Below are 13,294 nucleotides of genomic sequence, written 5' to 3'. Positions count from 1 at the left end.
TGATAACTAGCGAATGTACCCGTGCTTCGCTACGGTATTCTACATTGTATTCGAATATCGATGTAAATAGTGTACATGCAGTAAATAAGATTGTTTTAAAATTGCATGTCTCTTAGTGTTATCCGAGAAAGAGCATGGGGAGGTCCCCGTACGTTGTTTCCAATGTAAAAAGTTTGTTATGTATTTGTGATATAACGGCAGGCTCACTTGTCTACTGCCATTCACATTCGAGTTGGGAAGTTTACATTATAATTGCAGGCCCCATTGCCTACTACGCGGACAGAATCGATTTGGGGAGTATCGTTAAAATGGCAGCCCCCTTTCCTACTTCCAGACAGATTACAGTTGAGGAGTTTTTATTATAATGGCAGGCAATTACCCTACTATCGCTCGAAGTTGAGTTGTGCAGTTATCATTATAATGCCAGGTCCATTTTCCTACTTCCAGCTACCTTACTGCCAGTCACACCAAGTTGGTGAGTTTCCATCAAAATAGCGGGCCACTATGCCTAATGCCAGTCACATTTTAGATGAGGACATTTCTTTATAATGGCGGGCACCCTTGCCTACTGCCAAACACAATCGGGTAGGGGAGTTATAAACAAAACTGCATGCTCACTTGCCTTCTGCAAGTCAAATCGAGAAGGGAACTATTCATTACTATTGTAGGCCTTCCTTACTAATGACAGTTACACAGGAGTTGGAGAAGGAACCCTTTCATATTGCCAGTCAAAGTGCGTGTGGGGAGTACTGATTACAATAGCAGACCCACCCTTTCTCGATCGCTACAAATCGACATCAGTGAATATATATAGATCGACATACGAAAGTATATGCGTGTTTACAATATTGAAGACCTTCATTTACAGATTAACTGCTACTAAACGTACGTCATATCGACAAAGGATTATACCATAAGACACGCCGGATTTAGTAGCCTAAATGGCTGGTCCTATGATATGTCATCTATTCTTGGGTCAGATTGAGTTAGAAACGTGGAACAGGGTAACGTTTTTGTAAGATTATGTCACATTACATTACTTTTCGGATAATTATGTGACAGCTACATACATACCATTTGGCTCACATACGGCTACTGGGTGGGCCAATTTTCGTGAAGAGTTTGATGATTCTGTATTTCATATGAGTAATCGAAAGTATGAATTATGCTGTGAAAATTACAAATTGACTTAACATCGATTAATAGAGAAAAATCAAACGTAAAGTGTATACAGATACGGCAAAAAGTCATAAGACCAAGGTTGTAGATCATTCCAAATTGAACGGAGATTGTGCAATCTGTTATGTGATAGGAATTTCCGAACGTCTGCACCATCATAAAAATTGCCTGCATATTTAGATATTCTTCGGGGATAAAAAGTGAAAAATTTAATGATCTTGGAACTTTTCCGTTCGTTACAGCCTAAAACGTATAATTTTGTAAAATTTCAATTATCTTCCTTTTCTTCTGGCAAATTATGCCGCAATCTGGATTTTGGGCGAGGCGGGTAAAAATTAGGACTTTCAGGAAACTAAACCAAAAATTATGGAGATGGTCATTATTACCCCTTAAACGGAAAGCTGTACGAAAATTTCGCCAAAATAGTCAGTGTAGAGGTACACAGTCGTTACGATTTGATTTATATTGATAAGGAATCTGCTCCATGTAAAACACCTTTTGGGCTATGTCCGCTGGACTTAACCTGCAAAACTGACCAATCATGATATCCCCCTTATTAATCCTCCTGACGAAAAAATGCACATGAAAAAAGGTTTAGAGGTGGAATTCCATCACTTTTGGTCGATTTCCAGCCAGGTTGGTCTTGTTCTGTATATATTGTGGAAGAGTAAAATCACCATTTCGGTTCCCTATAGACCGCCAGTCCATCCCGGAACATGAAATCTTATTTACGTTTAAAACCTACCTTTGGACAGGTGGATGCTAACTATAAATTTTGGTTTGAATGTCTTCAGTAGTTTTCAAGTTGTAAGGAATACGCTTTACATGCACCCTCTCGTGAGTTAAGTCCGATGGGACTTGTACAGAAAAACGGTCCGTTAATGATATCTCCGTTATTAATCCTCGTATCGAAATGATGCACATGAGAAAACAGGTTTAGAAATTAATTTCTACCAAGGCAGGTAGATTTAAATTAACTTTGGTTGTGTATATTTTGTGGAAGTGCAAAATCACTGTTTCTGTTTCGTATAAACCTCCAGTCAGTTCAGGGATTTAGAAACAATATTTGCCCTAAAACCTATCAAGGACAGGTGTATATTCTAAATATGAGTCTTGGTGGAAATACATCCAGTAGTTTGTAGCACTCGCGTACATACGGCGTAATTAAGGAAGAAAATAATACAGTTAAGAAAGTTGAAAGTAATAGAAAATGGATTATAACTGAGGACACCCGGATAACGACGAATATGTAAATGCCAAGTGAATGTATTGGAAAATCAAATGCCCCTCAATAAATTATGCTAGTGTGAGTTATGGATATAATAAAGCGGTAACAGAGGAGAAATTTAGGTCCACTGATTCCTAGGTAAACAAATAATAAGATGACTGATGGTGTTATTACTTAATCTATTCGAGGGCGGTTATAACATCCAACGATATTCCGCCAATATCCCGCAGATAGGCCGATTGACGCCTCTCTTGCCTTCTACCCAAGGAACAACCACGAATGTAAAAGCATAATGAGGAAAATGTCAATACGTTACTTCCCTGCTGGCATGCAGTCAGAGACGTTGCCATGGTAACCTGTAGGTTCGTTGTCGGTCTGTGGGTCACTCAATGCAGAGCATGATACTAGCGGAAAACTGTAAATTTCTCCGTCATGTGAAGAGTAAGGTAAATTATGAACATAACGAAAGTTGTTTATAATGAAGAGACGTTTCACGTACGGTAAACGAAGTTTACAGAAAATCAATAGTATAAGAGAAAATGGAGGAAAACCAGATGGTTTTCCTATAAACCCCCGTCTATTCAAAGATTTTAAAATAATATGCATATTGAAACCTTCCCCAGTATGAGTATACTCTAAATATGAAGTTTGGTTGAGATCTATCCAGCCGTTTCGAAGTGATGGTGGAAAAACCATTCTGGTTTTCCTATAAAGCCCCCGTGTGTTGAAATATTTTAAAATGATATGCATGTCGAAACCTTCCTCGGGATAAGTATACTCTAAATATTTTGGTTGAGATCTCTCCAGCCGTTTCGACGTGATGGTGGAAAAACCATTCTGGTTTTCCTATAAACCCCCCGTGTATTCAAATATTTTAAAATGATATGCATATCGAAACCTTCCCCGGGATGAGTATACTCTAAATATGAAGTTTGGTTGAGATCTGTCTAGCCATTTCGACGTGATGGTGGAATAGACAAACAGACAAACAAACAGCGGACCCCTTACAATTTTATTTATATAGATAAGTGAGTTGTGATTTGTAGACGTTAGGTGTATATTTACTTTGTTTTTAAGGTGTTATTTTTGTGATTTACTTTAAGACTTGCGGTGGTTGACTGATTGATTAGAAAATGCGATAGAATGGAGACGTTCATCCGAAGATGTATATGTCGCGTGCGATCCGTGTCTTTTCCCTTGAATCCACGTTAACCTAAACCATTTTTGCGAAGAATTACCCTGAGAGAACACCAGCTACAGGGAAATTTTTACACATGTCGTACCTGGACGCGGAATGGGCGCAAACATATGATTTCGTGTACTTCCCCAGTTTTAGTTTATCTCAGTGCCTCTCTTCCTTTTGGAGTACGGTTCATAACGGCAAAAGAAATACCATAATGATCACTCCAGACTAATGGCGGAAGAAAAGAAACAAGTGCGGGTATTGGTATCAAAATGAGCAATCTCCAATTTTCGTCAAACCTGAGTTACTGACACCATTGTATTGTACTACCAGCCCTTTACTAAACTTTGTTGTTTTTTTTCGCAGAAAAGAAAGCATCATCCATCGTTTAAGGGCATCGAAGTATTACGTTGCTTTCAAACAGAATATTCACCGCCATCTGTTGAAATCAAGTGGGACAATCTCCACAACTACCAGTCAGCTATTTCCGTCTAAAATAAACCCCATGGGTATACGTGCGAAGAACATACAGAACTTATAAAAAGCTAAACTGAGAGAAATTTTGAAGCTTTTGTCATCACATTTCGAAGTAGCCTGGAAAACACTTCCCGATCTTCGACAGGCCCTATTATGCGGATGTGCTCCACAGAGCAGAAAGAGAGGATGAAAGCGGGGAGAAACTGCAAGATAAATTTTTGTGTGAAAATAATTACGATGATAACTCTGTTTTGATGGTTTAATTCATATTTGAGTTTTGACCAGCATTCATCATTAGCTTTGGTACTCTAATCCAAATCAAAGGTTTTTGTTTGTCTTTCTAAAATTACATGTCAGTTGTGTTTAATGTTTTAAATTTTGTTGAACCAAGTATGTTCAAAATTACAGGGCACTTTATTACAACTGCTATCCTTAGTTTACAAATGTATCTTTCTTTTGTTTTACTGGCTTTCTGAAAGATAAAGTCCTTTGTTAATTACTGAATACGCTATTTTAAAATTTTTTGCACCCTGTAATTAATACTGGTAGTAGAAATGTTTGCAGGAGCCTCCGTGGCAGCGTGCCGGTCTCTTACCACTTGGTTCTGTGGTTCAAATCCCGGTCCCTCCATGCACTGCCTTCGTAAAGTCCAGGCCGTACTGTAGGGAGCGCGGGAAAGCAATCAGCTGATCGTTAGGAGGGAAGTTAAGCACGTGAGTTAGTTGGGTTACATGTGAATTCTTCGCTGTTTTATTGAAACTTTTAACGTTGGCCGCATGTTTGCTCAGATATATATCAGATTGAGTCGTTATCGATCGCATTATTAACTGAAAAGTCCTCAGTTAGTGAAGAAAACTTAGTGTGAGCGTGTATTCTTGTGAGGCTCTAGGTTAAGAATATCGCTCTGCTGTGTTTTAATTTTGTAGTTTATTTGTGTAATGTTATATCCCTAGTGTAAAATGAATTGAGTTAAAGCATTCAGCTTTTTATTATCAACGACGATGTGTATAAAGTTGAATTAAGTGAGAGAAATCACCATGCTAAGAGTTGCTGTGTGCCTGGCTGCAAAGCAAATTATAAACAAGGAGAGTACACTCCAGTATTAGTGTTTCCTTCTGAAGAAGAAAGAGTTAGGATATGGGAGAAGGCTATTACTGGGGAGAAATGAATCGTTAATCACCACACAGCTGTGTGTATCAACCAATTTTCTGAAGACTAAATATGGGGGAAATAAGAGTGGCTCGTCCAGGTGGTGAGTTAAAATTTCTTATTAGGCCTATGTCAAAAACATGGGTAACATTAGATATATTTTTATGTAGTAAGACTCGGATTATTTGAATTCGGTGTACCGGTATATGAAAATTCAAGTCCAATTTTTGCATTGTATCATTTCAGGTAGAAATGTATTGTGAAATAACACTGCTGGGATTTTCCTATCAAATTACATATCATATGCAATGAAACAGGGTTATTCCATGAAAATTGAATATGAAAATAATTGTATAGGCATTATTTGATGTTCAAAAATATACATTTTTAAACAATAACTGAATTTCATGCAGTGACAGTAAATGTTTTGTTGTTGTTTGAGGTTAGCTTAATTGTAATCATTCTTGTAGGTACTGAGTCGGTGGCACAGAAATAATTTACATTTCTAGTATATTATATTGGTAATCTGTTGCTTGTTTTCTATCGGTTTGTATGATGTGAATGTTCCAGTTGACTAGAAAATGGATAGAAACCGCAAAAATATGTCTCAAAGTGTTAGCCTGTACTCAAGGAAACGGACGGATATACGCGAGAAATAGAACGTTACGGGGAAGGATATGCATTGTATATTAGAACTAACAAATATTTATGAATAGTTTTTGGTTTTATAAGGTATTAACAGATTCTTAAGTAATTTAAACGAGTGTGTTATTCAAGTGGAGCGGATGCGTATCGCCTCCAAGTCCCACCCAAAGCGTGACATCATCAGAGTTACAGTACGGCCTGGACATCACGAGAGCAGTGCTCCATGTGAGATTTGTGCTGGACAAAGCGGAGGCGGGACAGGTTTTTCTTCGGGAACTCCCGTTTTTCCTGTCATCTTTCATTCCAGAAACACTCTCCAATATCATTTCATTCCATCTGCCATTCATTAATCATTGTCCCAGAGGAGTGCGACAGGCTTTGGCAGCCGGTACAGTTCCTATCCTCGCCGCTAGATGGTGTTTCATTCATTCCATTCCTGACCCGGTCGAATGACTGGAAACAGGCTGTGGATTTTCAGTAGAAATATTTGCAAATCTAAAACTAACGTGTTTCATGTTGTTACGTCTTTTTTCGTTTAGCTAATATCATCCGTCACTTTTGTAACAATCTTAATATACGTACCTCATGGTGCCAATCTTACCTTTCAGTTTAGTATGAAGAATATAAATAATATTACAATGGCATTTGCACTAAAATAATGAGTTTATGTATCAAAACCCTGTATGTTATTATAAGAAAGAGCTATTCTCCATGCATGCTGATATCAAAGAGAGCAATATCTACGAAAATCGTTTACTTGTATCAAAAGGGATAATCTCCAAAATAAAATTTAAAATATGTAATTAAAATTATTCATATGCTTGGTTTTCTTTGATTATTCGCAGGATGTAGGACGAGAACCACTCAGGAAGAGTGAATAGGAATGCATTAGACAACAAATTACTCCTACTGTAAAATACAGGAAGTTGGAGATTGCTCCTTTTGTTACCAATAGCCTCACGTTAACATTCCACATTTCGTGTCAGAAAGCAATGTGAACTCAATGCATCCAGGGAACTTTTATAGGTTTGGTTTTCTTTTTTACTTACGTCAGTGAAGAGTTTATTTTTGTCGTTTTAGTTAAGCGAAACGAATTTTAAACAAAACCCAGTGCGCCACATCGGAAACTTCTCCCACTCAATAGCAGACACCATTGTAAATCCACAGTATGGACAACCATTGAGCAACCAATTTGGAAGATATTCTTTTGAAATCATGGGATACATGAGAAGCACCCATTTGTTTGCAAAATTCCAGAGTCACACACGTAATTTTAAGAACTTGTTGCAGATAATGTACACCATGTGACGAAAGGTTAAGTAATAGTAGGGCGACATAATTGTCAAAGAGATCTTCAGACCCAATAGATTTAGACTTTTGTTCTAACACTCACGATAGGAATAATTTCGGTTCTTTATTTTTAAGGTGTGTGGCCTCCGAAGTGGCCGGGTTTCCTATAGGCGACCTGCGCGTCTATGAGAATGGAGCCTTACCTGTGATGATTTCTAATGCTGAAGACGGCACGCACACCCAGCCCCCGAGCTACTGGAATTAACCAATGAAGGTTAAAATCCCCGACCCGCCCGAAAATCGAACCCGGGACCCTCTGGACCAAAGGCCAGCACGCTAACAATTTAGCCATGGAGCTGGCCTAATTCCGACTGAAAGGAAATCAGGTAACGTTTGGGCGTGGATTTTGGCCAACTGTGAGCATGGAAGAGATACAAGCAGGGCAACGTCATATGTGTTCGTCTTCCAGGAGATGTGGCTTGTGACGTCAATGGCATTTGTTATTTTCTCGGGAACTGATTGTTTCTCTGATCTAACATTCTGGTTATATTGGCTTTTCCTAATCATAGAAAACAATTAATTAACTCTAGTTTCATTGTGAAGAAATTAGTGCGATGTTATCCCGCCCCAGGCCGAAATACGTATAACATTTAAGTGTTTAATCAGCACTGACAATAACTCCATACGAAGGGGTTTTCAGACACCATTGGTTTCGATGATCATTATATAATGACGACCGCCTCTGTGGTGTAGTGGTTAGCGTGATTAGCTGCCACCCCCGGAGGCCCGGGTTCGATTCCCGGCTCTGCCACGAAATTTGAAAAGTGGTACGAGGGCTGGAACGGGGTCCACTCAGCCTCGGGAGGTCAACTGAGTAGAGGTGGGTTCGATTCCCACCTCAGCCATCCTGGAAGTGGTTTTCCGTGGTTTCCCACTTCTCCTCCAGGCGAATGCCGTGATGGTACCTAACGTAAGGCCACGGCCGCTTCCTTCCCTCTTCCTTGCCTATCCCTTCCAATCTTCCCCTCCCTCCACCAGGCCCCTGTTCAGCATAGCAGGTGAGGCCGCCTGGGCGAGGTACTGGTCATACTCCCCAGTTGTATCCCCCGACCGAGAGTCTGAAGCTCCAGGACACTGCCCTTGAGGCGGTAGAGGTGGGATCCCTCGCTCAGTCCGAGGGAAAAACCGAACCTGGAGGGTAAACAGATGATGATGATGATGATGATGATGATTATATAATGACAAGTCATTTTTACCTTGGTTGTTTATGACAAATAATAATAATAATAATAATAATAATAATAATAATAATAATAATAATAATAATAATAATAATAATAACAATCTCTTACAAACAACTTTTCTCAAGTCAAATTTATGGGCGAACTCTCAAATCCATTTGAGATAAAAACAGGTTTGAGGCAAGGAGACAGCCTTTCTCCACTACCCTTTAATTGCATTTTAGAAAAAGTTATTAGGGAATGGAGGTTGAGAATGACTGAAAATTGAATGAAGAATGGGGTAAAGATAGGTTTTGGAAAAAGTGCGATGATGTTGGACTGCCTTGTCTTCGCAGACGACGTCGTTCTTATTACAGACAACCGTCAAACAGCCAAGAAACAAGTTGAAGAACTACAAAATGTTGCAGTCAAAGCAAGATTAAGAATCTCTTTTGAAAAAACAGCATTCATGGATTCTATAAAAATAAGGTGACACGGATAGACTTGTTACACTGTATGGGGATATCCAGCGTGTGCAAAAATTTAAATACCTGGGAGAAATACTCACCGCGAATGGAGATGAAAAGGAGGAGTTAAAGGAGAGGGTGAGAAGGATGGAGTTGGCATTCAGACTATGTCAAGACACCTATAAGTCCAAGTCCATCTCAATTCAGGCCAAGTTAAAACATTACTGCACAGTGGTTAGAACAGAGTGCCTTTATGGAGCAGAAACCTTGACGAGGATGGCTGACCCAGTCCTTGAAAAAAAGAGAAAGAAGATTCTTACGAAAAATCTTAGGCCCAAGAAAGTCGACGAGTGACCCAAAGACATTTCGGTTAAGATAGAATTTGGAGCTCTACAAAACAGTAGAAAGAATCACGACTGTGATAAGGAAAAGGAGACTGACTTTCTATGGGCATATCAAGAGAATGAACCCTGAGAGAGTGGCCAACAGGATAATTCGTCTGCAGGAAAAGTGGAAAAAACAACCGGGATGGCTTACACAGGTGCACAAAGACTTGGCAGAAATAGGTATCAAAGAGGAGGATATAAGAGAAAGGACATCATTTAGGAAGAAGGTTGCGGCAATGAGGGATGGGTCTGAAGAGCAACATGCGAAGCCACGGAACATCTCGGTGGAAGAACGAGCAAGAAGAAGTCAAAGACTCAAGAATCTTTGGCGAGAGTGTAAAGAGAAGGGTATCAGTCTGCGTAATACAAGGAAGATTGTGTAAACGTGACCCACAGGTGGCCGTATCGATAAATATAATAATAATAATAATAATAATAATAATAATAATAATAATAATAATAATAATAATAATAATAATAATTTTTTTTTTGCTAGGGGCTTTACGTCGCACCGACACAGACAGGTCTTATGGCGACGATGGGATAGGCCTAGGAGTTGGAAGGAAGCGGGCGTGGCCTTAATTAGGGTACAGCCCCAGCATTTGCCTGGTGTGAAAATGGGAAACCACGGAAAACCATCTTCAGGGCTGCCGATAGTGGGATTCGAACCTACTATCTCCCGGATGCAAGCTCACAGCCGCGCGCCTCTACGCGCACGGCCAACTCGCCCGGTAATAATAATAATAATAATAATAATAATAATAATAATAATAATAATAATAATAATAATGATAATAATAATACACCATTTAGGAAATAACCTCACACTAATTAAAAATTTAAAGGCGTCATAATGGAGGAAAAAGTGGTGATAATGAAAATGAGAACCTACAACCTGTTTTCCAGTCATTGAGCGGGCCAGTGATGGAATGAATGAAGCCCCATCTTGCGGCGAGGATAGGAATTGTTCCGGCTGCTGAGGCCTGTCACACTTCTCTGGGTCAATGATTAATGACTGACATATCAAGTGAAATGATGGTGGAGAGTGTTGCTGGAATGAAAGATGACAGGGAAAACCGGAGTACCCGGAGAAAAACCTATCCCGCCTCCACTTTGTCCAGCACAAATCTCACATGGAGTGATCGGGATTTGAACCACGAAACCCAGCGGTGAGAGGCCGAAGCGCTGCCACCTGAGCCACGGAGGCTTTCGTGGTGAAAATAAGAAGCAATATATTTTATGTCACATTGCAGTTCGTGTGAATTAAATAAAATACTGATCCACTTCGAACTTCCGTGACTCGAGCGACAGCAAGCCGGCCACTTACGCTGGCTTCCGTAATTCAAATCCCGGTCGCTTACTGTGTGAATTGTGCTGGACAAAGCGGAGGCGGGGCAGGTTTCTCTCCGGGTACTCCGGTTTTCGCTGTCATCTTCCATTCCAGCAACACTCTCCAATATAATTTCATTTCATCTGTCAGTCATTAATCGTTGCCCCAGAGGAGTGCGACAGGCATCGACAGCCGGAATATTTCCTAACCTCACTGCTTAATGGGGGTTTCATTCATCCCATTCCTGACAAACTGAAGAGCTTTGAAGTTACATTAACTAAGTCGACTCTGGAAAATATTGCTTCCTTCTTAACAAAATATGTATATTCACTCTTCGGTTGTGTGCACGTGTTACACTTTTATATGGCTCTACCCTGACCAATAAGAAATAGCGTAAGCCGGTACTGGGCAGTTCTGAGGGCTGTACAGATTTACTTGTCTGAAAGTAATAGTTCTGGCCACTAGTTAGTAATGATCGTGCGTGTACAATTAAATTGAAAGGCAAAATCGATGCTCAAATAATGAATGCTGTAATCAACATAATAAATCGATTTTAATAACTTATCGTTACATAAAATGAACACATCATGTAGAGGATGCCTTGCTGAGGCGATGAAAGCATGCTTGGTTTACCCAGGAAGACGAGGGTTCAATTCCCTGTCAGGAAGTCAAAAATGTAAAAGACGAGGTTTCCACTTCTGGACAGTCACGTGACCCTTTGGTTCACTCAGCCCACACAAGAATGAGTGCCAGGTTATACCTGGAGTGAATGGTCAGCGGGCATAAGCCAGCCACTCCATTCCACTTAGAGCTCACGTTACGGATAGTGGTAGCCTTTACCTTTCATTCTTCAAGGGCCTTCATGGCCTGTACGAAGATTACATGATTGCTCTGAACTTTCGTAATAAAAGTGAACGGTATTTGGCGATTAAATTGATTAAATATATTGTGCTATAAACTGTTAAAAATCGCGAACGATTATTATTATGAATGAAATGCAATAATTACATTTTTAAATAGTCCATTCAATACGCTCTAGGTGGGAAAGGACTGGAAATAAATACGTCTATGTGAATTTGTTCACATCGAAAGGTTTGAGAAATAACCTTTCGGGTTTACAAAAATCACAGCGACAGGGGGAGATTAAAATGGTCGAAGCACAAAAGACCTAACAGGTCACAGTACAAGGTAATGCAGTCTAACCTAGTCTAATGTAAGCTACACAATGAAAATCATTGAAGGAACAAATATCTTCTAATGATTTTAATTTGGCCCAGTTTTGATTTGTGATACCTGAAGCCATCCCTTTTCAGTTTTTACTCACTTAACTTATAACGGTTAGGTTCTTCAGTCTTGCAAAAATAATTTTGAAAAATTAAATTTAAAAACTACCTGAAAAAAGAAAACGTATGGTAACAGAATTATACTTTAACTGAAATTGAATGACGGTTTCGTTCATGAAAGAACATCATCAGATTCAGTCAAATCACTCTCAGAATATTTAGGAATGTATAAACATTTATGCTAATTTCGGTTTATATCCTAAAAATCGTGGAATCTGGAATTTATATCAACGAAGTCCTTATTCATCTCCACTCTAGCATTGCATGCGAGTTGCTGCAAAACCGGTACTCTGTCGTTGGCGTGAGTCCAGCTGGCTAGTCAGTCCATTGACCTTCTGCATACTACGCCCCTCGCTCTCGCTAGTCAATGATAAGATGTATTTTACTTTTAGGTGTTTCATTCTTAGTACTCCCCTTATTATTATTATTATTATTATTATTATTATTATTATTATTATTATTATTATTATTATTATTATCGTTCTCTTTTTAAATCTGGCGTGGAAATATAGCTTACTTGGCCTATATGTGGCAGTGCATTTAGTTATCTGACAGTTGACTTCATTCAAATTAAGCTAACATTTCCAGTGTTATTATTACTATTATAAATAGCCAGCGGGATACAGGAGAGAGTACTTAGACGTTGTCACAGAAGATGACTACCGCAGCAGTAGTCGAAACGTCTGGCAGGAACGAGAAGAGTGGACCACGACAAAGTGGCCCGGACGATTTTGATTATATTATTATTCTCGTAATAAATTTGTTTTTAAACTATGCAAGGGTTCTTGCTTAGCATCTAATGGGTTGTCTATTATACCGGTAATTTCCGTTATGTTATTTTCGCTTTCATCAACTCTTTCGGAACTGTATTTGCAATTTTATTATTATTATTATTATTATTATTATTATTATTATTATTATTATTAACGTACTCTTTTCAAATCTGGTGTAGAAATTTAGTTTACTTGGCCACTGCCGTCGTGAAGTACAGGCCGTACTGTAGCAAGCGCGGGAAAGCAATCAGCTGATCGTTAGGGGGCAAGTTTAGCAAGTGAGTTAGTTGAGTTACATGTGAATTTTTCGCTGTTTTATGGAAATTTTTTATGTTTACCACATATTTACTCAGATATATATCAGACTGAGTCTTTATTGACAGCATTATTAAGTGAAAAGTCCTCAATTACTGAAGAAAACTTAGTGTGAGCGAATATGCATGTGAGGCTATAGAATATCGCTTTGCAGTGTTTTAATTTTGTAGTTTATTTGTGTAATTTTTCGTATAGCCATAGCGTAAAATGAATTGAGTTAGTGAATTCAGCGTTTTATTATCAACCACGATGTGTATATAATTGAATTAACGTTATCAGTGAGAGAAATCACCATGCGAAGAGTTGCTG

At 39.0% G+C, this 13,294-nt stretch overlaps 1 protein-coding gene across 1 annotated transcript in view; it reads right to left on the bottom strand.

The window, feature by feature from the left end:
- The window catches only part of LOC136859145 (proclotting enzyme), a 136,191-nt gene that overhangs the window by 98,427 nt on the left and 24,470 nt on the right, over positions 1–13,294 (bottom strand). The window contains exon 3 of the mRNA XM_068225773.1: positions 4,024–4,052. Within this exon, the coding sequence (XP_068081874.1) occupies positions 4,024–4,052 (29 nt within the window). The remainder of the gene's footprint in view (positions 1–4,023; positions 4,053–13,294) is intronic.

The sequence above is a fragment of the Anabrus simplex genome, chromosome 1 (assembly GCF_040414725.1).
Source record: "Anabrus simplex isolate iqAnaSimp1 chromosome 1, ASM4041472v1, whole genome shotgun sequence".
Taxonomy (NCBI): domain Eukaryota; kingdom Metazoa; phylum Arthropoda; class Insecta; order Orthoptera; family Tettigoniidae; genus Anabrus; species Anabrus simplex.
Note: the sequence above shows the minus strand (reverse complement) of the source record. Positions and strands in the feature narration are given on the sequence as shown.